The sequence below is a fragment of the Amia ocellicauda genome, chromosome 18 (genome assembly GCF_036373705.1).
Source record: "Amia ocellicauda isolate fAmiCal2 chromosome 18, fAmiCal2.hap1, whole genome shotgun sequence".
Taxonomy (NCBI): domain Eukaryota; kingdom Metazoa; phylum Chordata; class Actinopteri; order Amiiformes; family Amiidae; genus Amia; species Amia ocellicauda.
The window spans coordinates 2,068,099-2,092,675 of record NC_089867.1 but is presented as its reverse complement, the minus strand read 5'-3'; the positions used below and the strand labels follow the sequence as shown (position 1 = coordinate 2,092,675).

The window sequence follows — 24,577 nt, the reverse complement described above, 5'->3', positions numbered from 1 at the left end:
TGAAAATGTTGAGTTGTTGAACAAAGATCTACAAAAAGCGTTTTGATCGTTTGAAACTCAGCTTTGTTCATCTCCTCGCAGCAGACTGTAACTGCCCTACCATATTTGGGATTGGAAAAACATTGTAAAAAACGGATACTGGCTTAATTTCTTTTAACATTACATTGAAAAAAACAGCACAATGTCTTACCCGTCACTTAAACTATTATTAATTGTCAAGAAAGACAGACTTTTGACACGCATTATGTTTATTCCTTCTGGAAATGTGAAATAGCAATAAACATCGCACCACTGTCTTTAATACGTTTTATTAATCATATCACTATTTTCCTTGGGACCACTAGTGGGTACATTGTATTTGTATATCATCCAATTGTTCAATGTATGCATGTGTGTATAGGCTACGTAATACGTTGGTACATGAGTTTAAATAAACTAATTAATTCAATTACGTTATCTGCAATCACATTATCAGTTCCACTTGTACATACAGCCTATCTTCGATGGTCATGTTTCGCAACATGATTTCTGTGTAAATGTTCATATTAAATTGTATAACAAAGTCAAAGGGAGTTATTGAATAGATCTTGAATTGGGAGATAATTTGGAGAAGCTCATTAAACCATTAAAGTGAACAATTTGCTCTGATCATGTGACATGGCCCTACAGTAGATTTGACAGGAGGAAAGCAGACATGTGACGCGTGGAACGGCTGGTTGAAGATGCGTGGCAGAAAGGAGCAATAATGTCGGTTATTTTAATTAAGTGATGAGAGCATCTCTTGTGTCCAGCAAAATCGAAACGAAAACGGTTTAATTTAACTTTAAATCGGAAACATGCCAAATCAAATGTGTGATAATAACCCACAGTGCGGTCGCAATAGTAGCTGCGAATTTCCCATTGGTCCTTATAACTTAAATTAGGAATCTCAAAGCGCACCAAAATACATACAACTACACTAATTATAATATATGAATAAGCATGGACACTTTTCAAATCATATCCCTTTGTTGCCCATTTTCAGCACAATCACTCCTGCGTTCTCCGTGCAATCTGTTCAGTTGTTACAATAAGGAGCATTGCTGCATGTGTAGAAAACATGCCCGTTTTCTGTATTCACATCCTAAACTACCACTACTTCTGCTTTTCAAACATGAACAGACTCCTTAAAGCAACACAAATGCATTCAATTCATTGGCCTGTGTGATCAGAAGACAAAAACAGATTTTTTCCCACAATGCCACAACACCCGCATGCTCACTTCCTACTGGCCTTAGCCCGGACGGGAGCGGCTCACAGCAGTCTGTGATATTGGCATTGGAAGAGACCAGTGCCGGCATCCCCTCAGCTCATCCGCCCAACCAGGGAAAAGCTGCGCAGGAAGTTACGTGCTTTTGGAGCAGCATGTTAGGACGCGCTCCCACCGACGTCACCGGCGTGTCACTAAGCAGACAGCTGGAGAACTGACTATGAAGCTAGATTAGTTGCAATCTGCTTTTCCTTTATTTTTTAAAATCTTTTTAACTCTCACGCGTCTTAACAGAAGCCTTACGAGATGGAGCAGCCGGCGCCCAAGAGGTGAGTGAACCGGACAGCTGAGAGACGGGCATGCCAGCGTACTACACTCAACTTGTGCCTCATTTCATGTTGTTGCCTTGTTGTATTCTTGTTTCGCGTATTGATAATGGTCCGCTTGTTGCAGTCGTTGCAGTAGGCCATGTTTGGTAAGTTGGTACAAATGTTTGTTCCTCTTCAATCCTGCCGTTTCTGGAATTGAAAAGGAGATGTCGGTGTATTGTGAGCGTCAGGGTCTCTGGGTTTGGTTTCCTTTGTTTGATGTTTTTATACGGCTTCCGTTTACCTTATCTCTCCCTCCGCCGATTGGTTATTTTCTTGGATTGTAGTAGTCCGCGGCATGCTCGGTTTTTGTAGTTTTGGTAAAGATGTTGCCATCGGAATTATTGGTAGGTTTTGCACAAAATGTACATACCTGCTGCTCTGGGTTCATTACTAATCTGGTGTTAAACAAACACTGCAGACTGTCAGTGCGAATGGTCAGTCTTCATGTTCCCCCAGGTGCTGTCATTTGCACGTAAGTAGTTTAGTTAGGGACAGTCTGAGTAGTCCATTAGAGAAGGGCTCTGGGATTGTGGTTTCAGAAATATGGTACTAGAATAATTGACATTATTTCAAGAAACAGTTGTGCACTCCAAGATATTCATGTGTTTTTTTCAGTTACCAACTGTGTTCCATTCATTCATTCATTCATGGTAACTGACTTGGTTGAAGACTTCTACTGGTAAATACTTTGTAACTGATCATCTAACAGAATATGCTACTAGTTTAATAAAATATTGTCTACAATGTTTTATTAAGGGATATATTTTTTTAATCAATCCTAGTCAACCCTTTGGAGGACTGAAGTCTAGTATTTAACCCCTTTCATGACCTTTCTGTGATACAAGGTAGTTGTCTTTAGTTAGAGAAACTACAGCTAAAATAGAGGTGGCTTTTGAATGATTAATGTGATTTCACACCACTGTTCATTCTTGCAGTACGTTAAAAAATAGGACCAAAGTAAAAAATAAAAATAAAGGTTACTTCTGCAAACAATTAACAATCATTGGAACCCAGGATAACACAAGTATTGTAACATTTCTGAACTTATTGGGTGACCTGGTCTGTGCTTGACCCATGTGTGATGATGAAAAAAGGAACAAAATAATGATGTAAATCTGTCAGCTGGTTATGTTATAATCATATAAAACATTATCTTATTAAAGAAATACCCCCCCCCCCAGATTCAATTTGTGATTATTAAGCAATTAGAAATATATATTTTTTGTATTGCCAAAAGATAAATAATTGCAAACATCCTACACAAACAACCTCAGTATGCCCCATGTTGAAAATGTAAATTACAAACTTTTAGTGTTGGCTGTGAGCTACTTCCCCTCACACTAACTAATCAAGAAAGAAGTTATTCAAGTCCAGGAGATCAAAAAAAGTTGAGCATCCTGTTTTAAATTAGCCCATTCCAAAGGCGAATCTGAGTGACCTAGTTCTCCTAGGAAAACCCTTCTTTCCTAAACAATAATTAAAAATTACATTTGCTTGGAATGGATTATTGCAATCTCAGTTGTGTATAAATGGTAAGTGTAGTGCAGCCTGTTTTTAACCCTGGTCCCAAGGGCCCACAGTCCTGCATGCTTTTTTGTTTCAGTTTTTCAACTGAGCTCTTGGTTACATAATTGAAATTGATCAATTAAGGAATTGATCTGAAGTGTGGCTTATTTTACAAAATATTGGAGAATTCAACTGCCATTATATATTTTCTCAGCTGTTTCAAATGTAAAAGCGCAGATTAGCCAAATTATTACTTCAGTTCAGGGTTCGCGTAAGTAACCGAGAGTTTGGCTAGAACAAAAACAAGCAGGACAGTGGGTTCCCAAGACCACGCTTGAGAACCGCTGGTGTAGGTAGTACATTTGTAATGTAAATGGAGATCGGAATCTGGCTGTAGTTTGCATCTGTAATTGCTGATATTCAGAAAGGGATCTAATGCCTAATATCTATCTGTAGCAGTTCAGCAATTCACTTTCACTATGTGTATGTCACTGCTTTTGTTCTAGTTAATATATTCAAGTTGTCCTGCATTTTGTTCAGTCATCTTTCAATTACCACTTGAATAAGACTTTGAATCAACAGGTATTTGACTTATTATTCTAATAATGTATTCAATTTAACTGAATAAGATCTGCAGTGTAATGAAAGAAACCCTTGTGGCCCCTGAGATCTGTAATTGCCTTCTCTAATTTACAGTAGTGCAGCTCACAGCTCCTGGGGATAAAGGTTCAATTCTGGCCTCAGGTGTCCGCCTATATGCAGTTTGCCTATTCTCTCTGTGGCCAAGTGGGTTTTTGCTGGTTGCTCTGGTTTCCTCCCACATCCCAAAGACATGCTGCTTAGGTTGATGTGCTACTCTAAATTGCCCTGCAGTCGTGTGAAGTTAGTGTGCATATGTGTTTAGGGTAGGGCTGGGCGATGTGACTTAAAAATAATATCTCAGTATTTTTAGAAGTTTGGGTGATACAGGATATAAGAACATACAAATGAGAGGAGGCCATTCGACCCATCATGCTCGTTTGGTGCCCATTAATAACTAAGTGATCCAAGGATCCTATCCAGTCTATTTTTAAATGTTCCCAAATTTTCAGCTTCAACCACATTGCTGGGGAGTTTCTTCCAGATTGTGACTACTCTTTGTGTAAAGAAGTGTCTCCTGTTTTCCGTCTTGAATGCCTTGAAGCCCAATTTCCATTTGTGTCCTTGGGTGTGTGTGTCCCTGCTGATCTGATATATATCTCTATTTCTTGTTTTTGAAGTGGCTACTGAAAATTGATGGATTTACAGCAAAAGGTCTCCTGAACATCATGCACAATTATAAAATAACCCCTGTCTTACTTATGACTGAAATCAGGTCAACATCATATTCTTTTTAAAACATGAACACACAGGCTTACAGAACAAAAAGGGTTTTTCTATTCTCTCTCAAAGCCTTGTTTATTAAAATCACAATATTAGCATGGTGTCACTTCCTGTTCAGCCTTGACCTGGGGGAAACAGTCTCCCTTAGTTAGGCCTAATTCACCGTCATATCTTTCACATCATAATGCAAGGTACTTTAATGCAGTTCTGGCTAGGGCTAATGGAAACTGTCTGATATTATACAGATATTATGATCTTTTCAGTTCAGAAAACAGGTTTATTCCTACACATCTGGTGCTGTTTATTGAAGTCCATACACTGTGAATGAAAAACATTGAGACCTTAGAAATGTTCCTACCTCATGAAGTTACAGTCCCCATCACCTTCCTGGAATTATATTTGAAAGACACCACTGTATTTTTCACTTTAACTCTGTAGAAAAAAAAAAAAAAACCCAAAATAATGACTTGTCATATGGTAGTGATATACATGAAAATGTTTTTTCCTGTGATTAAAAAAAAAAACCTACTGGAGATCCAGATTTTTTTTTTTTTACCACAATAGAGAAACCACAAAATACACGTGCTGATGAACACTCCTCAAAATTGTAATGCTCAGGTTTCTTTTATGTCTAAAATATTGTAGCCTAACCGCAATGGTATCTCTGAAACATTTTGGTAAGCAAACATGATGAAAAACCTTTAATACTTTAGATAAATTATATTTGCAGTGAATATACAGCCTTTGGATTTAATTTATGAAAGAGAAGCAAAAAGAAAGCTGTTTAACCTTTTCGGTGGCTAAAGAAGTGCATTTTTGTCCCTTCCTGGATTGTAGTTACTCATTGCTGCTCCTCTGTGTCTCTTGTGTAATTATAGAAGCCATAAACCTACCCATTTTGATCTCTGTCACAATGTAGTGTAATTTATTATAGTGTGGTGTTCTGTACATTTATATACACACATTTTAGAATGTGTAATTCAAATTTCACCTAGCCTAGATTCAACAGGGGACTGCGAATCATAGAATTTATCTTCACAGATTCTGTAAACCTGAAATTCTAAATTGAGTGATCACTTGATTGAAGTGTCTGTGGCACACCAAGACCTGCTACTGCACAGTGACATATGTTTACTAAGTATGGGAAAAGTGCTGGAGAGTTTGTGCACTGCGCGATTACATCTGTGCTTTTTAGGTACTACTAAAACCCAAAAAGTGAGTGCCCTTCTTGAATTTGTAAATTACAATACCTATTAAAACGGTATTATCTGTGCAACCACACTTCCCATGCAAACCAGATCAATTGCAAGGCCGAAACCACTCTGTTGCTGACCTTTACGAGGCTATAACCTTCAGCGAGGCTTTCCGTAGCAAACACTCTTTTTGAAACAGACTTGAGTGGATGGATACTCCACTGACCTTATCGTTGCCAGCATTGTGAGGAGAGTTATTCAGCTGTAGATGTGCATTTATAACATGAACATTGAACTCTGAACACTTTCTTTCATGTTTTGAAAACTTCAAATTCTCCATTGAGCTCCTTTCACTTCTCCATCAACTATTTTCTATATCTGAAATTAACAGTGGACTGCTGAAGCAAAGAAGCTGCTTCCTTCATTGAATGATGGATCTCTCCATATTGAGGTGTTAAAAGCCCACCACAAAGACGTATACCCATTCATGAATCTAAATAAAAATGTGCCAAATCTCTTGCGTTGTTCTTGCTGACAGTGTTTGGATCCACCTATGTTTGCGGGCCTGCCCTATCCACAATTAATCTAATTAAAAACCAACAGAGAAGTCAGATAACAGATGAGCACCTGCATCAATGCCTCCACATTGCTGCAATGTCTGACTTCAGAAGAATGACATCTCCCTGATGCTGCCACTGTTCTTCACAAGTTTGTTTAGTTTTTTTTTTAAACAGCACACTGTTTTCCGAATTCAAAATTTAGAACTCTTCCCTTATAATGCTTAAATTGTGTAAATGTAGACATTGTTTGATCTCAAATGCTCATTTATATTTTTTAGTGTGTTGGGGGGTGTTTTAAACTCTAGTCTGGTCTGCTGCTTCATGGCATTCTTTGGAACTGGTGCATGCTAATATATAGGGATGCACCGATATATTGCCCAGCTATTGGTATGGACTGATGGTGCTACTTTTACTGTGTCTGAATAAGTGTCCAGTTTGCTCTACTCATGTTCCTTTAAACAAATATGAATGACATGCACCAACTGTGATGCAGCGGTAATTAAGCTTCGTTGTTAACACTATTTACTAGGGCTGCCCCCTGAAAGTCGACGAGTCGAATCATCAGTCGGAGACCCCTCAGTCGACTGAGATTTTTCAAGTTGAGCAGTAACAATAATTGTAGATGTAGGGCTATTTCATATTCTAGCAGGGCAAGCTGGCGTTCTTGCACCAAAAAGAATCTGCATGACAACATGCGCTGCCTGGTGGTTAGCGTTTTCTGCAGCTGAAAATGCCAGGTGCTCTTGTGAAAGCGCCCAGTTGGGAGCGTCTGAGCGCTTTGGAGGCGCAGCGTTGTTTCAGCGCTATGATACGGAATATCCGCGGAAGTAATGTGTTGAAATACCTAATGTCGCAGATAGTTTGTGTTGCTAACAAATATTGAATGTAAAATGTCGGCACAAGGTAGAGTAATTGCTCTGGTCTTTGCTTTGAATGAAGGGAAGGCTGAAGCACGTAGAGAGAGAGAGAGAGAGAGAGAGAGAGAGGACGGACAGACGGTCGGTGTGGTATTTGTCCCGCGCCTCCTCCACTGTGGATGGCTGGGTTAAAAGTGACAGTGACGAGCGCTGCGGTTTACCCAAAGTTGAATGTTTTTCAACTCTCGGCTACCAGAAAAAAACGCCAAGTGCTCAGCGCCTCGTCATGCTGCTGGCTTTTTAAATACGCGGCGCTCCCATTGCAAACCACTGAAAAAATATGCTAGCCTCAGGAAAAACCGCTTTGGTGGACACACGGGCTTAATTGAGGAGAGAAGCTGAAACCTGAGGTGGTAGTATGGTTGGTAAAGGCGATGTCTCAGAAGAAGTTTGAAGTATGTATTTATTTGTTGTTTAAAGCTAAATAAAGAAGTAGGCCTATCCTGTTGTAAGAAGAGATGTCAGTCGGGGCAATGTCGTGAATTTATTTTAAACAGTCATTTGTTTACTGATTTACATGTTGTTTTTAATGTTTACAGTGAAATAAAACATTTTGGTTAGCTTGATTTAAAAAGAAATACATGTGTACTGCCTGTCACATTATTCTGACAAATCTGAATTGCCGACAATGTCGGGCTACCATATAAATATAACGCAATTCAAACCTTGCATCATATGCAGGTGTCTTCTATTGATTTTTTAAATGCAAAAAAATATGTTCCCATGACTCTGTTGCATTTGCTTATGTTAATGTGGTTGAAATCATCACTGAAACTCATGCCAATGGATTTTCTGATTGCCAGATAGTCTATTATGAACAAAAAATAAAAAAGTCGAACGAATAGTCTAATCTCTGTATTGAACAGATAAATCCGATTTGACTGACAAACTTCTGAGTTGGGTACAGACCTACTATTTATATCCAGGGATTGTAGCTACAATTGGTGGCAGTGTTGAGTAGTGATTAATTAAAAAAAAAAAAAAAAAAAAAAAGTGACCACTCCAAGTTCAGAAATCAATGTTAAGTGGTCTCTTTTTTTTTCCAGAGCTCTATATGGGGATTCCTGCTGTACTGTATCTACTTATAATTTAAAAGGAAATTAATATGTAAATGTTTACTCACGTGTTTCTTAAATGCAATTACATTTAACACACATATAATATAAAATGTTTTCCTACCCTGTCAATTTGTTACGGACGTTTTAAGAAGAAACAGAATTGACCTATATTTGATAATTTCCTGCTAAACTAGGAAGTAGGTATTCTGGTGTTTTTGAATTATATATTTGTAAATAAGCAGAACAAATTAAACTTGAATCTTGAAATGAAAGTCAAACAAAATGCAGGGCCCTAATAATGGTGATATATAAAATACTATCCTGACAAGTGCCCCAGTCCCTGATAATGAGAACTATCCTCATAACATGATGCTGCCACCATCATGCTTCACAGTAGGGATGGTGCTCTTTGGGTGATGTACTGTGTTGGGTTTGTGCCAAACATAGCACTTTGTATTTAGGCTAAAATGTTATATTTAGTTTTAGTTAGACCACAAAACTTCTTATGTGGCTACAGATTTTCCTGAGTGTTTTTTTTTTTCCATCAAATGGGATTCAGGCTGAATTTAAAAAAACAAAACTGAGGAATCATTCAAGGTGGGCTTTGTTGAGTAATGGCTTCATTCTAGCCATTGTACCATACAGGCCAGATTTGTGGAGTGCTTGGGATATTGTTGTCACATGCACACTTTGATCAGTCTGTTTATAAAAGCCTGTACCACTGAAAAAGTTACCATTGGCCTCTTGGTAGCCTCTCTAATCAATCACCGTCTTGCTCGGTCATCCAGTTTGGAGGAACGGCCTGATCTAAACAGGATCTTGATGGTGCCATACACCTTTAATTTCTTAATCATTGTGACCATGTTCTTAGGGTCATTCAAGCCCATTGAAAGTTTTATACCCATCCCTTGATCTGTGCCTTTCAACAAATTTGTCCCAGAGTTCTTTTGAATACTGCATGGTGCTCATGGTTGAGTCTTTGCTTTGAAATGCACTACCAAGCACAGGGAACCTACAGGGACTGCTGCATGTATCTTGAAATCATTTGAATCCCTACAATTTAACACAACTTGTTGGCCACTTAACTTGCTGTGTTGTTTTGAAGGCGATTTGGTTAAACTTGAGCATAGAATTTAGGATTACAATTACAAGGGGGTGGACACTCATCCAACCAAACTATTTCAGTTTTTATTTTTAATAAATTTTCTACAACTTTCTAGAATATATGTTTCAAGAACAATACATGTATTTCACTTGGAAGTTGTGGGGTAGGATGTGTACAAAAATATATATTGAAAGGGGTTGTAGGCTTTCTATAATAAGGCACTGGAAATGGGCTACCACTTTATACACTACACCATAGAGTGTTTATCATTAGTCTTTACTGTGCAACAGAGTGATATTTCAGTCTGCCATCTTGGCTGATATTGACTCTGAAAGTACTGTAACCAACATTAACATGATTTAAAATATATAAAATAAATAACAATGTAATGGAAAATACAGTATATTAGTGACAAAAACAATAGTATTGTAACAGGACCACAATCTGTACACGTTTATTCAATTTTGTTTTATTTTTTGTTTCAGTAAATTGAAAAAGCTGAGTGAAGACAGCTTAACGAAGCAGCCAGAAGAAGTGTTTGATGTTCTGGAAAAACTTGGAGAAGGGTAAGAAATTACCATTTGCTTGATACTTATGGGAATAAAAATAATGCATTTTACAATATTTGTATTTGTTGTAACTGCTTTAATACTTTGAAAGAAGTTGTATACACTGGGAATGAAACAAGAAAGATGTTAGACACATGATAGTGAATTCACAGTGGGCTTATTGAGAGGCATAACAGCATTCATGAAGAGGTCATGTTTAAACAATACACTCGCTACAAAATATAAAACTAAACAAATAAAGTTTAATAAAAAACTTAGCCTAAGTTACACAAAGCAGCAAATTTAATGATTTTGTCTTCAGGCACAATACATTTCTTATTTTTTAATAGATTGACAGTTAGTAGACTTACTGTGTTTTCTGCATATTTAAGAAATAAGAGTGAAACTGTTCAAGCTGTCTCACTTCTCGCTTCCCCTAGGAACACATAACACCACCATACTTAAAATGGTCAAACCTTACTGAACAGGGCTAATCAGTTTTGGGGAAGTGATGTCTATACGATCAGGTGCAGTAAATTGTGTGTTCAGTTTAGCAGCTTGGAGGAGTGTAGATGGGGGTGGGTGGGGGGTTAGATTTCTAAACCAAGATGCCCTTAGTTATTGACATTATAGGTCCTGTGATTAAATTTTTTTCAGGGCAGGTGAATTACAAATAATAACTAATTGAAGTCTGTAGACTTACTTTGTTTCCCTGAAACAATTCTCTTTTCTTAAACTTTATATTTACAGCACACAGGTAGAAGAATGCAGTTTGGTTCACCCTAATTAATTAAAGACAGCTGTAGCAGTTTTGACAGTTTATTTATTAGTCTTTATTTCGGAGCTGTGTAGTGTTCATTTGAGTTTTGGATAATTGAAGTAGATCACAGATACAAACCAATATCAAAAGTAGCTCGTAGAGAAGCTTCTATTTGGCTTCCTTGAAAGGTCATTGACAATTAGCTTAGACCACAACAAACATTTTCCTTTGGCCCAGCACTTGACTGACTGCCCTGCATTTTGTGACGTCTTTACTTAATAGCAAAGGGTTTAAAATGTAAAACCTACATTGTTGTATTTTCCTACTCTATAAAACCTATAGTGAGGTCTTTCCAGTGCACTTCATAAAACCCTTTGGTCAATCATGAATAGCATACTTTTGTTCCTACTTGGGCATCTTTTTGACACACTGTCCCTAATCACATTAGTCTTAGATGTAGCTTCAGGACCATCATCTTGGTGATTTATAAATTGATTTATACAATTGAATGTTTGGATCTCTGTTGCAGTTTTCTTTAGTAACCTTTTAAATACAGTGCATCCGGAAAGTATTCACAGCGCTTCACTTTTTCTGCATTTTGTTATGTTACAGCCTTATTCCAAAATTGATTAAATTCATTATTTTCCTCAAAATTCTACAAACAATACCCCATAATGACAACGTGAAAGAAGTTTGTTTGAAATCTTTGCAAATGTGCTTTTTTTTGTTTTTTATTTTTAATACATGTACATAAGTATTCGCAGCCTTTGCTCAGTACTTTGTTGAAGCACCGTTGGCACCAATTACAGCCTCATGTCTTTTTGAGTATGATGCTACATGCTTGGCACACCTATTTTTGGGCAGTTTCTCCCATTCTTCTTTGCAGGACCCCTCAAGCTCCATCAGGTTGGATTGGGGAGCGTCGGTGCACAGCCATTTTCAGATCTCTCCAGAGATGTTCAATCGGGTTCAAGTCTGGGCTCTGGCTGGGCCACTCAAGGACATTCACAGAGTTGTCCTGAAGCCACTCCTTTGGTATCTTGGTCGTGTGCTTAGGGTCGTTGTCCTGCTGGAAGATGAACCTTCACCCCAGTCTGAGGTCCAGAGCGCTCTGGAGCAGGTTTTCACCAAGGATGTCTCTGTACATTGCTGCATTCATCTTTCCCTCGATCCTGACTAGTCTCCCAGTTGCTGCTGCTGAAAAACATACACACAGCATGATGCTGCCACCACCATGCTTCACTGTAGGGATGGTATTGGCCAGGTGATGAGCGGTGCCTGGTTTCCTCCAGACATGACGCTTGCCATTCAGGCCAAAGAGTTCAATCTTTGTTTCATCAGACCAGAGAATTTTGTTTCTCATGGTCTGAGAGACCTTCAGGTGCCTTTTGGCAAACTCCAGGCGGGCTGTCATGTGCCTTTTACTGAGGAGTGGCTTCCATCTGGCCACTCTACCATACAGGCCTGATTGGTGGAGTGCTGCAGAGATGGTTGTTCTTCTGGAAGGTTCTCCTCTCTCCACAGAGACACGCTGGAGCTCTGTCAGAGTGACCATCGGGTTCTTGGTCACCTCCCTGACTAAGGCACTTCTCCCCCAATCGCTCAGTTTGGCCGGGAGGCCAGCTCTAGGAAGAGTCCTGGTGGTTCCAAACTTCTTCCATTTACGGATGATGGAGGCCACTGTGCACATTGGGACCTTCAATGCTGCAGAAATGTTTCTGTACTCTTCCCCAGATCTGTGCCTCGATACAATCCTGTCTCGGAGGTCTACAGACAATTCCTTTCGACTTCATGGCTTGGTTTGTGCTCTGACATGCACTGTTAACTGTGGGACCTTATATAGACAGGTGTGTGCCTTTCCAAATCATGTCCAATCAACTGAGTTTACCACAGGTGGACTCCAATCAAGTTGTAGAAACATCTCAAGGATGATCAGTGGAAACCGAATGCACCTGAGCTCAATTTAGAATGTCATGGCAAAGGCTGTGAATACTTATGTACATGTATTAAAAATAAAAAACAAAAAAAGCACATTTGCAAAGATTTCAAACAGACTTCTTTCACGTTGTCATTATGGGGTATTGTTTGTAGAATTTTGAGGAAAATAATGAATTTAATCCATTTTGGAATAAGGCTGTAACATAACAAAATGTGGAAAAAGTGAAGCGCTGTGAATACTTTCCAGATGCACTGTACATAGCCTTGTTTCTCAACAATGGAATGTGCCATGCTATGCTGTGGTCAGAAGCGCATGGGCTATTGCGGTCACATTTTTTCTAGCCAGATGCTTTAGTGAGAGTCTGTGTTCTTCTGTAGGTGTGGAAATGATATCATTGTGAAATTAAAGTTTAATAAATGTGCACCCTATGTAACTTGAGTTTAACATAAATTAAACTAAATCATGCTCTGTTCTTCTTTTGCAGGTCTTATGGCAGTGTATACAAAGCAATCCATAAGGAATCTGGTCAAGTTGTAGCTATCAAACAAGTGCCTGTTGAGTCAGATCTACAAGAAATTATTAAAGAGATTTCAATCATGCAACAATGTGACAGGTACTGCTAAAGGAAGAAGAGCTTGTTGTTGCAGAGATAAAAATGCATGTTTTCATTGCTTGAGATTTAATATCCGAGCTTTAACATACCTTCTAAGACTGACACTTTTTGTATGTGATATTACATTAAATTGGAATTTTTAATTTGTTCTTCAACCCAACTTTATAAAATCCCTAAATAGAGATGTTAAAGTGTGTATATAAATATATTTATCTTTAAGAACACTGTATTTATAATATATTTTTTTTCTGTGTGAATTCCCCAGTCCCTATGTGGTGAAATACTATGGAAGTTATTTCAAGAACACTGACCTGTGGATTGTTATGGAATACTGTGGAGCTGGCTCTGTCTCAGACATTATAAGACTTAGAAATAAAACGGTGAGTCCTATCTTCAATCTGAAGACATTTTAAATGCATGTGTGACGAGAGTACCCTGTGGTCTCTGATGAAAGGCTTGACTTTACACCTGGCAGTTTCTGTCAATGATGTCTGCTGACAATGTGGATCACATCATACTAGAATTCACTAGGTCCTCATCACAGCTGTTCATCTGCTTATTAAAAAAAACAGAATGGCATCTGTAGAATGAAAGTCATTATATTCATGGCTACTGATTTGAATATCTTTGTGTAATAAAATAATATCCATTAATTATATATAGAATACACCGATCAGCCATAACATTATGACCACTGACAGGTGAAGTGAATAACACTGATAATCTCGTCATCATGGCACCTGTCAGTGGGTGGGATATATTAGGCAGCAAGTGCATTTTGTCCTCAAAGATGATGTGTTAGAAGCAGGTAAAATGGGCAAGCGTAAGGATCTGAGCGACTTTGACAAGGGCCAAATTGTGATGGCTAGACGACTGGGTCAGAGCATCTCCAAAACTGCAGCTCTTGTGGGGTGTTCCTGGTCTGCAGTGGTCAGTACCTATCAAAAGTGGTCCAAGGAAGGAAAAGCGGTGAACCGGCGACAGGGTAATGGGCGGCCAAGGCTCATTGATGCATGTGTGGAACGAAGGCTGGCCCGTGTGTTCTGATCCAAGAAATGAGCTACTGTAGCTCAAATTGCTGAAAAAGTTAATGCAGGTTCTGATAGAAAGGTGTCAGAACACACAGTGCATGGCAGTTTGTTGCGTATGAGGCTGCATAGCCGCAGACCAGTCAGGGTGCCCATACTGACCCCTGTCCACTGCCGAAAGCGCCTACAATGGGCATGTGAGCATCAGAACTGGACCACGGAGCAATGGAAGAAGGTGGATGGCCGGGTGTGTGTGCGTCGCTTACCTGGAGAACACATGGCACCAGGATGCACTATGGGAAGAAGGCAAGCCGGCGGAGGCAGCGTGATGCTTGGAAACCTTGGGTCCTGCCATTCATGTAGATGTTACTTTGACATGTACCACCTACCTAAGCATTGTTGCAGACCATGTACACCCTTTCATGGACACGGTATTCCCTGATGGCAAACAAGTCCGATCCATGGAGGCCCCACTTCGCAACTTACAGGACTTAAAGGATCTGCTGCTAACGTCTTGGTGCCAGATACCACAGCACACCTTCAGAGGTGTAGTGGAGTCCATGCCACGACGGGTCAGGGCTGTTTTGGCGGCAAAAGGGGGACCTACACAATATCAGGCAGGTGGTCATAATGTTATGGGTGATCGGTGTGTGTACATATATATGTGTGTGTGTATATGTATATATGTATGTATAAATTATACAGTATGCCGAGTATATTTAGGGGGGATTATAATATATATTTATGTTTTTAAATTCCCCTAAATATACTTGTCATACTGTATAATTTATTTTCATACTTGAAATGCATGAACACCCATATGAGAATACAGTGTATTATTGTGTTACTTCATGGAAATGTTTTGTTTTAAAGGACCATGATAGTAATTGAAAAGGGGAGTCGTATCCTTGCTCTACATATGTTGACTTGACTTTTCCCACAACTCTGTAAACAAAATAATGCTTCAGCTAATGAAAGTTGAAGGTGATCATTTAACTTTCTGATCTGGAAAAGTCTACAAGTTTTTTTTTTTTTTTTTTAAATGCATATTTTTACTAATCATAGTCTTGCGATTAATTTTGTTGTAATACTCCGATTGCGTTACTCATCCGGTTTGTAATGCTTCATAACTGATTGGGGCCAGAGTATTACTATAACATGAAAGATCCTGAAGGAAAGCTAGAAGGCATGGACTACAGTAATCCAGTTTGAAAAGAACATCCAATAACAGCCATTCCTTATGTTTAATCTTTGTGTTTCTGCTTCTTAATATACATTATTTTGTTCTAGTTTCAAAATATATTTAAAAATTAATAAGTCTTAAACAGAGTCAGACCTAGGTTATCTGTAACTTTTGGAGAATCACTTGAGCAAAGTTCTTGGGTCCTGGAAAATGTTACATTCTACTTCCATACCTCATAGTGTTATGTATTTCCCCCCAACCCCATAAAGTAAACATCCTTTATTTTATTCTTTCTTCCTCGCACCCCCCCCCCCTTTTCATTTCTTTTGAAGATGTCTCTTATTTCGGGAAAAACATCTAAAATACAATCATGTTCAGTAACCATTTTCAGTTCCTTTTTTCCCCACAGTGACTTAACAGAAAATAAATTCACTTCGCTAATCAGGTATTGACCTACATAGTAAAGGTTAATTTTTTTGTACAAGTACATTTATTTACATGATTGTCAGTTATAAAAGTTTAAATTACCTGAAAAAGCTTTTCTTTCTATATTTTCTATTCAACATTCCATTTGAAACTGCAAGTATCACAAATAAAGTAGTGCTTTAACTTTTTATTTTAAATGTCAATTTATGGCCACAAACACTTATCATATTTTTTTCTAATTAGAGCTTGTTGTGTCATTGATGTCAATTTTAAAGAGATCTTTATATTTTATTTTGATTTGCACTAAATTCAATTTTGTCATTAGATTGTTTATTATTTAATACATGTTTAAATACTTTTTTGGCTTGGAAAAGGCAAACCACTCAGCTGAGCTCACTGAATTACTAATGTCTGCTGTAGAATATGGGATTAAATTGCACCAGCTGGGATTATTATACATTCAAATTTAGATTTCAGCTGCCAATTAAATCTACTTTCTTGAATTTTAGATTGGAGTGTTTGTATTTTTGCATGAGCGAACTTTCTTCACCATATGATAATGTCATAGCCAAAGAAAGTAGTCATTAAAGTGCTCATGTAAACGTACAGAATGTATATAAAATTGAATTACAGGATATCCATTGCTTTCAATGTCCCAATTTATTAATTGAAATACTGTACTACACAGATGCACCTGTCCTTGAAAATGTTGTCAACCCATGCACTACAGTTTCACAGTGCAAATAGCTGAGCTGTTGCAATGTTCGCAGAATGAATACAGCGCCCTCTGTTAAGGTTACAGACTCACCGGTGCCCTGTAAACAGAATGGGTTGCTGCTGTGCTGCAGACGTAAACTATTACAGATTGAGAAACTCGGGAGGCCCCCTGAAATAAGTTTTGCACCTCATTTTTTGTTTTTGCGTACGTTATTCAATTTGACGTTGCAGCCTTTCAAAAAGGGACATGTTAATAGAAAATGCTTGCAAAGTACCATAGTTACCACCATGTGTTGTTAAGGGGATGGCAGGAGGCATAAAGTTTGTTGTTATAGGGTGTCTGACGATTAATCATTGCAGTTCAAAATGTCCTAGGCCAACAGAGCTGATGGTTTTTAAATCTCTTTGGTGCTTTCCAGCTTGTTCTGTTTTCTTTTGTGCCTACTGGTTCTGGAGTGGGGCTCTGTCTGGGTACTGAACTGTGAAATCCTGCACATTGTGGCCAAACAGTGCCAGAGGACTACCAGAGTAGCTGTTCCCAAATGGCTTTGAAAGACTGACCCATCTTGTCCTACAGCTCTTGTCATCACTTATAGAACAAATTATACCTATCAAAGTGTTACATGATTTTATACATATGCACACGTACACACACACACACACACACACACATTGAAATTTGAAATGCAAATAGAATATTGATTTGTATCGGGAGAATGCAATAAAGGATCCAATTTAATATGTCCTCTTACTATCAGTCACAGCTGAATATACTTATACATGTGCATATACAGTATATGCTCTTGCACATCTTAAACAGGGTAGTGTATTTTTCATTATTGTGCTGTAAAGCTCATCCTATTGCACAGGATTTCCCAGTCTTGGTCCTGGGGCACAAGTGTGTTATGCTTTCATTCCAACCAAACTCTTAATTCCTTATAATGATTGATTTTATAGATTATTATTTATTTTTTAGTTTGTGTATTGTTGCCAAGACATTGAGCAAACAGAATTATGTTCATGTGGTTTCTTCATCAAACTTGTTTGATTAACTGTTACTCTAATAAATACAATGTAGGCTATATCTAATATATTAAATGTTATTTTAAATATATTAAATGTAAATCGTGTAGGCTACCAAGTAAACATGCCCTAACACAGGTGGTAATTATATTCTATCAAACAGTCCCATACTAAGTATTTTTAAATCTATTTAGACTAATCTGATTACATTTCAGATACCCGCCCCATCTGATTAAGAGATGGAATTAGTTTGAATAAAAGTCTTACGAAGCAAATTGTTAAATTCAAGGTTTCATTATCCTAAGTGACTTAAAGGCCAGGTGGAACAAAAATCAGAAGGTACAGTATTCCCCTTGTAACATCAAGATGGTTAATCTCAGGTGACTAGCACACAGATTTCAAAACCTGTTGTTCTACTTACTGTTGTATGTACTTTATAATCAATCATCTAGTTATGTGTGCACTTATGTGGTAAAACAAACCATACAGTTGGTATTACAAGATGGTATTACAAGATGTTGAACAATGGAGTGATATTGTTAGTTTACAAATGTACATTTTTTTTTTTTGTCTACATCCCTTGTTTGTGCACTGGCTAAAGAAACCCTGACGTCCACACTATCAATTACTGTTGGTATTACACATCATTATGACAGTGTCTCACCTGGATTTCTTCTTGCATACTGCTGTAGAGTTAAAACAAGTCATTTGTTTGCTTTTTTGTATAAGACAAACCTTTCCATTCAATTTCACCTGAAATATTTAAATTTTCTGTATCTTTTTGCATTTTCTGTATCTGTATGCATTTGTATCATGAATTTGACTAATTTGATAAAAACTATGATCACATTCTAATAAATTGCTTTCACATTTTATCCTACGAAATTAGTGTTTATATGGAATGGGTATTAAAGGGGAATTGCATATTGGTAGCCTATAAACAGGAAATTGGATTTCTTCTTAACTAATTATATTGGAAGAATTTTTATGAGACCATTCTGCCATCTAGTGGTAGGATTATGAATTAATAAATTGTCTGGTACCATATCTAAGGACAGCTGACATGTGGAATATTTCTGCAATGCTAATATTTCAAACTAAGAATTTACATAAACATTAGATATGGGTGACATTTGGGAGCAATGCATGGCAGTGGTGACCGCCAGAGGATTCAGAGACCGACAAAAATGTCTGTTTTTGTTGGCATTCAGTATTTTGATATGGCTGTATTGTATTGACTAAATAGCCAGATTATGAGTCCATAATTTCCATTCTTTTCACTAATTTAGCAAAGTTATAATACTGTCTATATATATTTTCCTCTCTAGTACTTCAATAAATGTATCTGCTTAGTCCATTTTTTTTAAATATATTTTAAATTTTTTTAACATGCGCTACATAACTGTATGCTCTATGGTGTTTTTTTTCAGATTAGAAAAGTACATTTTTCTTTCGTCAATCTCGTAATGACTTCCTCTTGAGGTGCATTAGTCAGACCTTCAAGAAAAAATTTATGATTCATGTTCACAACTAGTAGCAACGGAAATCAGCTATTTGAGTCACCTGCAATAATGTGCTTCTGGATAAATTCTTTACAATAAAGTTGCAGAAAGGAAATCTTATTTTATAAATGTTCACATGTTTGAAAATGTATTTGTGCTTTTAATAGGTTTTTAAGCTGTTTATGATGTAGGGGTGAGGGCTATGTTATTGGTCATGTAAGGCTTTTAGCTGGCTGTGTATGTTGGCAACTTGCAGACTTAACTGAAATCATTTTGGGGAGGTCCAAATGACCTGTTTTATACCAGTGCAAGTGCTGTGTCATAAAACCAGAAGGAAGTCAAGTCATAGCTTGGGTATTTGTATGCATAACTTTTCCATATTCTTGTAACAAAGTGTGGTTAAACTCCTTTTTATGGACATGGAAACTTCAGAGGCTTAAATGTATTAAAGACTTTTCTCTGTTTAACTGACCCATTTGATTCTAAAACTATAATTTACCAGTTTGTCAATTTAATTAATCTTTTATTTAGTCATTTGTTTAATACTTGGAATTATGTTTCCATCGGCCTGTGTTTCCGTGAGAAAAATAAAAATAGAATGATGAAGAAATTTGAGTAGTGCAGTAGTTGATTTTAAATTCATGCACATTTTTTGCATACACTTGTGTAAATGGAACATTTGTGAAATACATCATAACAAAATAAAAAAAAATCGGTGTAAGGAATACATTTGTGGGGAAAAAAGTGCTTGTGCTTACTAAATGGCTAAATTCCATTAACCTACATAAGGCAACTTTATGTTCAATGACCACATTTGCAAAGTCCCTGTGGAGTTGAAGTATTGACAATTATAGTATTAACAATTACTACTGACCAAGGCTGACTTGAGTACATCTGTGAATTATAGTGCGTAACTGTTTGAAGTGAACTCTTGCTGCAGTGGCTGCCACAATCTCGTTTGCTAGAATATATTTATTTAGCATTCAAATATTTGTTGGGGAAAAATAAAAACTAGCCAATTAGATTTTGCTCCATTTCTATTTATTTTAATTTTATCTTTTAATGTAGAGATTTCATGGTCCAAGTGAGAATTAAATATATGGCGTAGTATTGATTACATATGGTATGGTACGCATGATTGTAACTGGAATAACTGCGTGTGCAGCCTGCTGCTTGAATGTGTTGTAGATTGTAAGGAACCCAGTGGATTTGAGAGCTGTAAAAATACTATTAAAGGTCCACATCCACTATTATTTGGACTTCAAGATTTATAAATCTCCTCACTTATACTTATGGAAGATACATTTCTGGTTTAAACATAGAAATTGATTGCTGCACTTTTTAATGACACACTTGGTAATTATAAATGAACTCATAAATAAGTCTGCAGACATTTATAGTTTCTGGCACTGTAGACGTGGTAGTTTTGCTCGAGCCCTCAGGGTCAATGCTAAACAGATTTGAAGTGTGGATTTTAACTGAGATGCAAGGTATTAATTTTGATTGCAAAACGAACCTGAAATACTCTAATTTATGTACTGCTTATGTGATTAAAAGAGAAAATTGAGTTGTATAGTGATAATTTATGTTATTGTGTTCAGTGGAAGACAAATAATTGGTTCAGGTACACCAAAAGGGACTATATACAACAACAGTTCTAGTCAGTACTTCTGTGTTCATTAATGGAACTCCACCATTTGTGTGTTGTTTTTGTTAATATTTTTCTGACTTCAAATATCCATAAAGAAATTGGGAACCTTTGAAGCATCAGTAGAATTATGTTAATTCAAAAACTTTGTAAAAATGTATTATAAAAAGTTTAAGCATGTTGGAGACGTACCCCATCACAGAGTCAACTACATGGCATAGAGATATGTAAAGTGGGCTATGGGGATCACTAACTGTCCAGGTGATGCTGCAGTCAAATGTCATTACTGGAAAACAAGCAAAGTCTCTAATAGTGGAAAGCAATACATACTTAGCTGTGTATTTGGAACTTGATTGAAACAAAAATGCAAACCATTCATGGTCCATGGGGAGCACAGTTTAACATGCATGTCTTCCTTGGCTGGGGAAGTAGAAGTCAAGACTGAATAGTTTGAATAACTAGGTGGTGTCCATTTGTGTTTTGTTTTAATGTTTAATTGACCATTTCATCTATTTTTCTCGTATTGTTAATAGAGTACTGAAAAGTGTACGTTTATCACTGTGTTGTATTATGTAGATCGCAAATGTTTAGGCACTAAAAGTCTCTTTCCAGCTCAAGTGCCCTGGTGTCAGTGTCAGCACAATATTTGAGCCATAGAACCACTGCAACCGTCCGCAGAGCGGTAATTGATAGTTGCAGATGAGACCAGTCAGACGCTCTTACCCCCTCCCTATATCCCTTGGCCTTTTTCCATAAAGAACATTCTTCTGGAAATTGCTTTGCTCTTCATTGTCCAAGCTGTTTTCTGGCTCAGGTTTTTATTGTTTTTCAAAGGCCTCACAGAACTTGGCTCAGCCTGTCTATCTCCAGTACTTTCCCACTAATGAACTGCACATTCCACTAAAGTGCTTGGCTACCCAGTGCCTTGGCTGTCCCTTAATGGGAATTTCCTCAACACAGCCACACTTGTGACTTACATCCCAGACAAGCTGTCAGTTGGACATGTTTTATTCAGGTTTAGACTCTAACCTTTTTACTGATCTGTGTAAGCTGGGATTTTTCTCGGTAAGTAAACTGGTTTAAAAAAGATGACAGATGACCAGTCCATGTCATGTGTGAATGTATGACAATATTTCATGATAAAATGTAGGCATAAATAGTTTTTTATACTTTAAGTTGCTTAACTTGTAGCTTGAAAACATCTTTAGTGATTTTTCTATATCCCTTTCTAGATTGAGCTTTTTTCACTTTTCCTTTTACCATGTTGTTCATGTTTTATATTATTGATTTCTGTGGAAGACGTGTCCATTGCTTAAACTTAAACATTTGGGCATAATTCTAGTGTGTACTGTGTGCAATGGCAGTATTTTCTATATGTGCAAAAGGTATGTATGTTTTGTGCTTATGTATGTTTGTATCAGCGATATGAACTGGAAATCTAAATGCAGTACAAGACTCTAAAAACCACTACAAATTCTCCTCATAAACAATATAATTTTTCCTTTAGTGCTGCAGGTCACTTGACTATAGTGCATTGAACATAAGAAAGTTTACAAACGAGAGGAGGCCATTTGACCCATCTTGCTCATTTGGTGTCCATTAGTAACTAAGTTATCCAAGGATCCTATCCAGTCTATTTTTGAACAGAGTGAAAAGGTTCAGTTCCCTCAGTCTCTCAGTAGGACATTCCATTCAAACCTGGAATAAGTCTGGTTGCTCTCCTCTGAGAGCAAACCATCTAGAGCAGTGATATCTTGAATTGTGCAGCCCAGAACTGTACACAGTATTCCAGATGAGCTCTAACTAGTGCATTCTACAGTCTGAACTTTTTAAATTCTACACACACTATACCCTAGCATTTTGTTTGCTTCCCCACATTGTTTGGATGAGGAAAGTGATGAAAGTCCTAGGTCTTACTCATGCATTACTTCTTCCAGTTCTATTAGTCTCCATAGTGTAATTATAGAGACATTGCACTTGTCCACATTTACTCAATTCTCAACTTCTTAGCAGACACCCTTATCCAGGGTGACTTACAGTTGTTACATTTTTTACATTTAACCATTTATACAGCTTGGCATTTACTGGAGCAAAGTACTTTTCTGAGGGGTACAACAGCAGTGCCCCCATCTGGGATTGAACCTGTGACCCTGTGCTCCAGATTACTCCACACTGGACATTTTTGTTACCTGTATGTAATACCTTGCACTCGTCCACATTGAATTTCATCTGCCAGGTGTCGGCCCACAACTGAATATTATCTAAGTCCCTTTAAATAACCTGTGCTGCTGAGATTGTATGTGCTGAGCCACCTATTTCATCTGCAAATTTTACAAGTTTGCCAACTATCCCAGAGTCCAGATCATGAATATAGATTAGAAAAAGCAAAGGCCTTAGTACTAATCCCTGTGGAAGTCCACTAACAACCTCACTCCAGTTAGAAGCAACTCCTCTTATTGACACCCTCAGTTTCCTATACATCAACCAGTTCATAATCCATCTACTTACACTACCCTGAATACCTACAGCTTACAAATTTATAATGAGTCTTTGGTGTGAAACCTTGTCAAAAGCTTTGACATATCACGTGATCTAAAGCTGCAGTTGCATGTTCAAAAAACTCTTAATAAATGAAGACATGATCTGCCTCATCTAAACCCATGTTGACTATGAATATGGTTTTCATTAAGATGCTCCTCTATTTTAGGTCTAATAATTTTTTCCATAATTTTACAAGTAATGTAAGTGAGACTGATTGGGGACAAAACTGAGACAGGAGTTACAGACCATTCTTGTGAATAGGTGTGACAATTGCAGTTTTCCAATCAGTTGGCACATCCCCTCTTCTAAGTTGTCAATTGGAATATTTTAGTTTGCGGCTTAAAAATAATTTCCCAAATTTCTTTAAGTACTGTTGGAAATATACCATCTGGCCCAGGTGATTTGTTTGTTTTTAATTATCCTAGTCCCTTTAGTACCTCCTCATTTATCCTGATCTCTCTTAGGATTTGACTGGACTGGTTGTTAACCTGTAGCATATTATTTGTTTTTTTCTTTTGTAAAAGCCTCTGTGAAATACTAATTGAGAACATTTGCCACATCTTGTTTGTTTTCCAAGATACTTCCGTTTTTAGCTTTTAGCTGTTTCACTTCCTCCATTATTGACCTCTTGCTGTTGTATTATTGATAAAAGCTCTTTGCATTAGTTTTAGCTCCGAGAGCTGTGTCTTTCTATTTCTCTTTTTGCTTTCCCGATCTCTCAACATCTCTTTGCAGTTCAAAATATTATCTGTATTTTGTTTAGTCTCCATCCCTTTTGTATGCACTATACATTTTTTTTCTTGTAGGTAAAACAGTCCAAGCAATAATTTTGTTTTATATGTATGTATATGCATGTATGCTTTTTTTTTATTTTTATTATTTAATCTCGAAAGTGGCATTCATTAATTTTGTTCTGTTTATTTGCAGCTCACCGAAGATGAAATAGCCACAATTCTCAAATCAACCTTGAAGGGACTGGAATATCTTCATTTTATGAGGAAAATCCATAGAGATATTAAAGCTGGAAATATTCTTCTCAATACAGAAGGTCATGCTAAACTGGCAGACTTTGGTGTTGCTGGGCAGCTAACAGTAAGTGTTAATCCAGTCACACTCATTTTGGACATTGAGTGAGATGATTCAGGTGCAAAAATAAATGTTTCAGAACTTTCCTGTTATTTTTAAACACTGCTCCCTATGTGTGGGGATGTGGAAGGGGGGGATGCTATTCTAGTTTTTCATTTGATTAGTAATTCCTTTTTTAGCATACATCTTAAATTACCACACAGTGATTCAAGGTCTAAGCAACACTGAAACAATAAATCTTC

General features: G+C 37.3%; 1 protein-coding gene across 1 annotated transcript in view; it reads left to right on the top strand.

The window, feature by feature from the left end:
• Window positions 1-1,354: 1,354 nt before the first annotated feature.
• The window catches only part of stk3 (serine/threonine kinase 3 (STE20 homolog, yeast)), a 113,888-nt gene continuing 90,665 nt past the window's right edge, over window positions 1,355-24,577 (top strand). Inside the window, exons 1-5 of the mRNA XM_066691512.1 lie at window positions 1,355-1,578; window positions 9,807-9,887; window positions 13,053-13,181; window positions 13,447-13,561; window positions 24,177-24,341. Of these exons, the coding sequence (XP_066547609.1) occupies window positions 1,556-1,578; window positions 9,807-9,887; window positions 13,053-13,181; window positions 13,447-13,561; window positions 24,177-24,341 (513 nt within the window). The 5' untranslated portion in view covers window positions 1,355-1,555. The remainder of the gene's footprint in view (window positions 1,579-9,806; window positions 9,888-13,052; window positions 13,182-13,446; window positions 13,562-24,176; window positions 24,342-24,577) is intronic.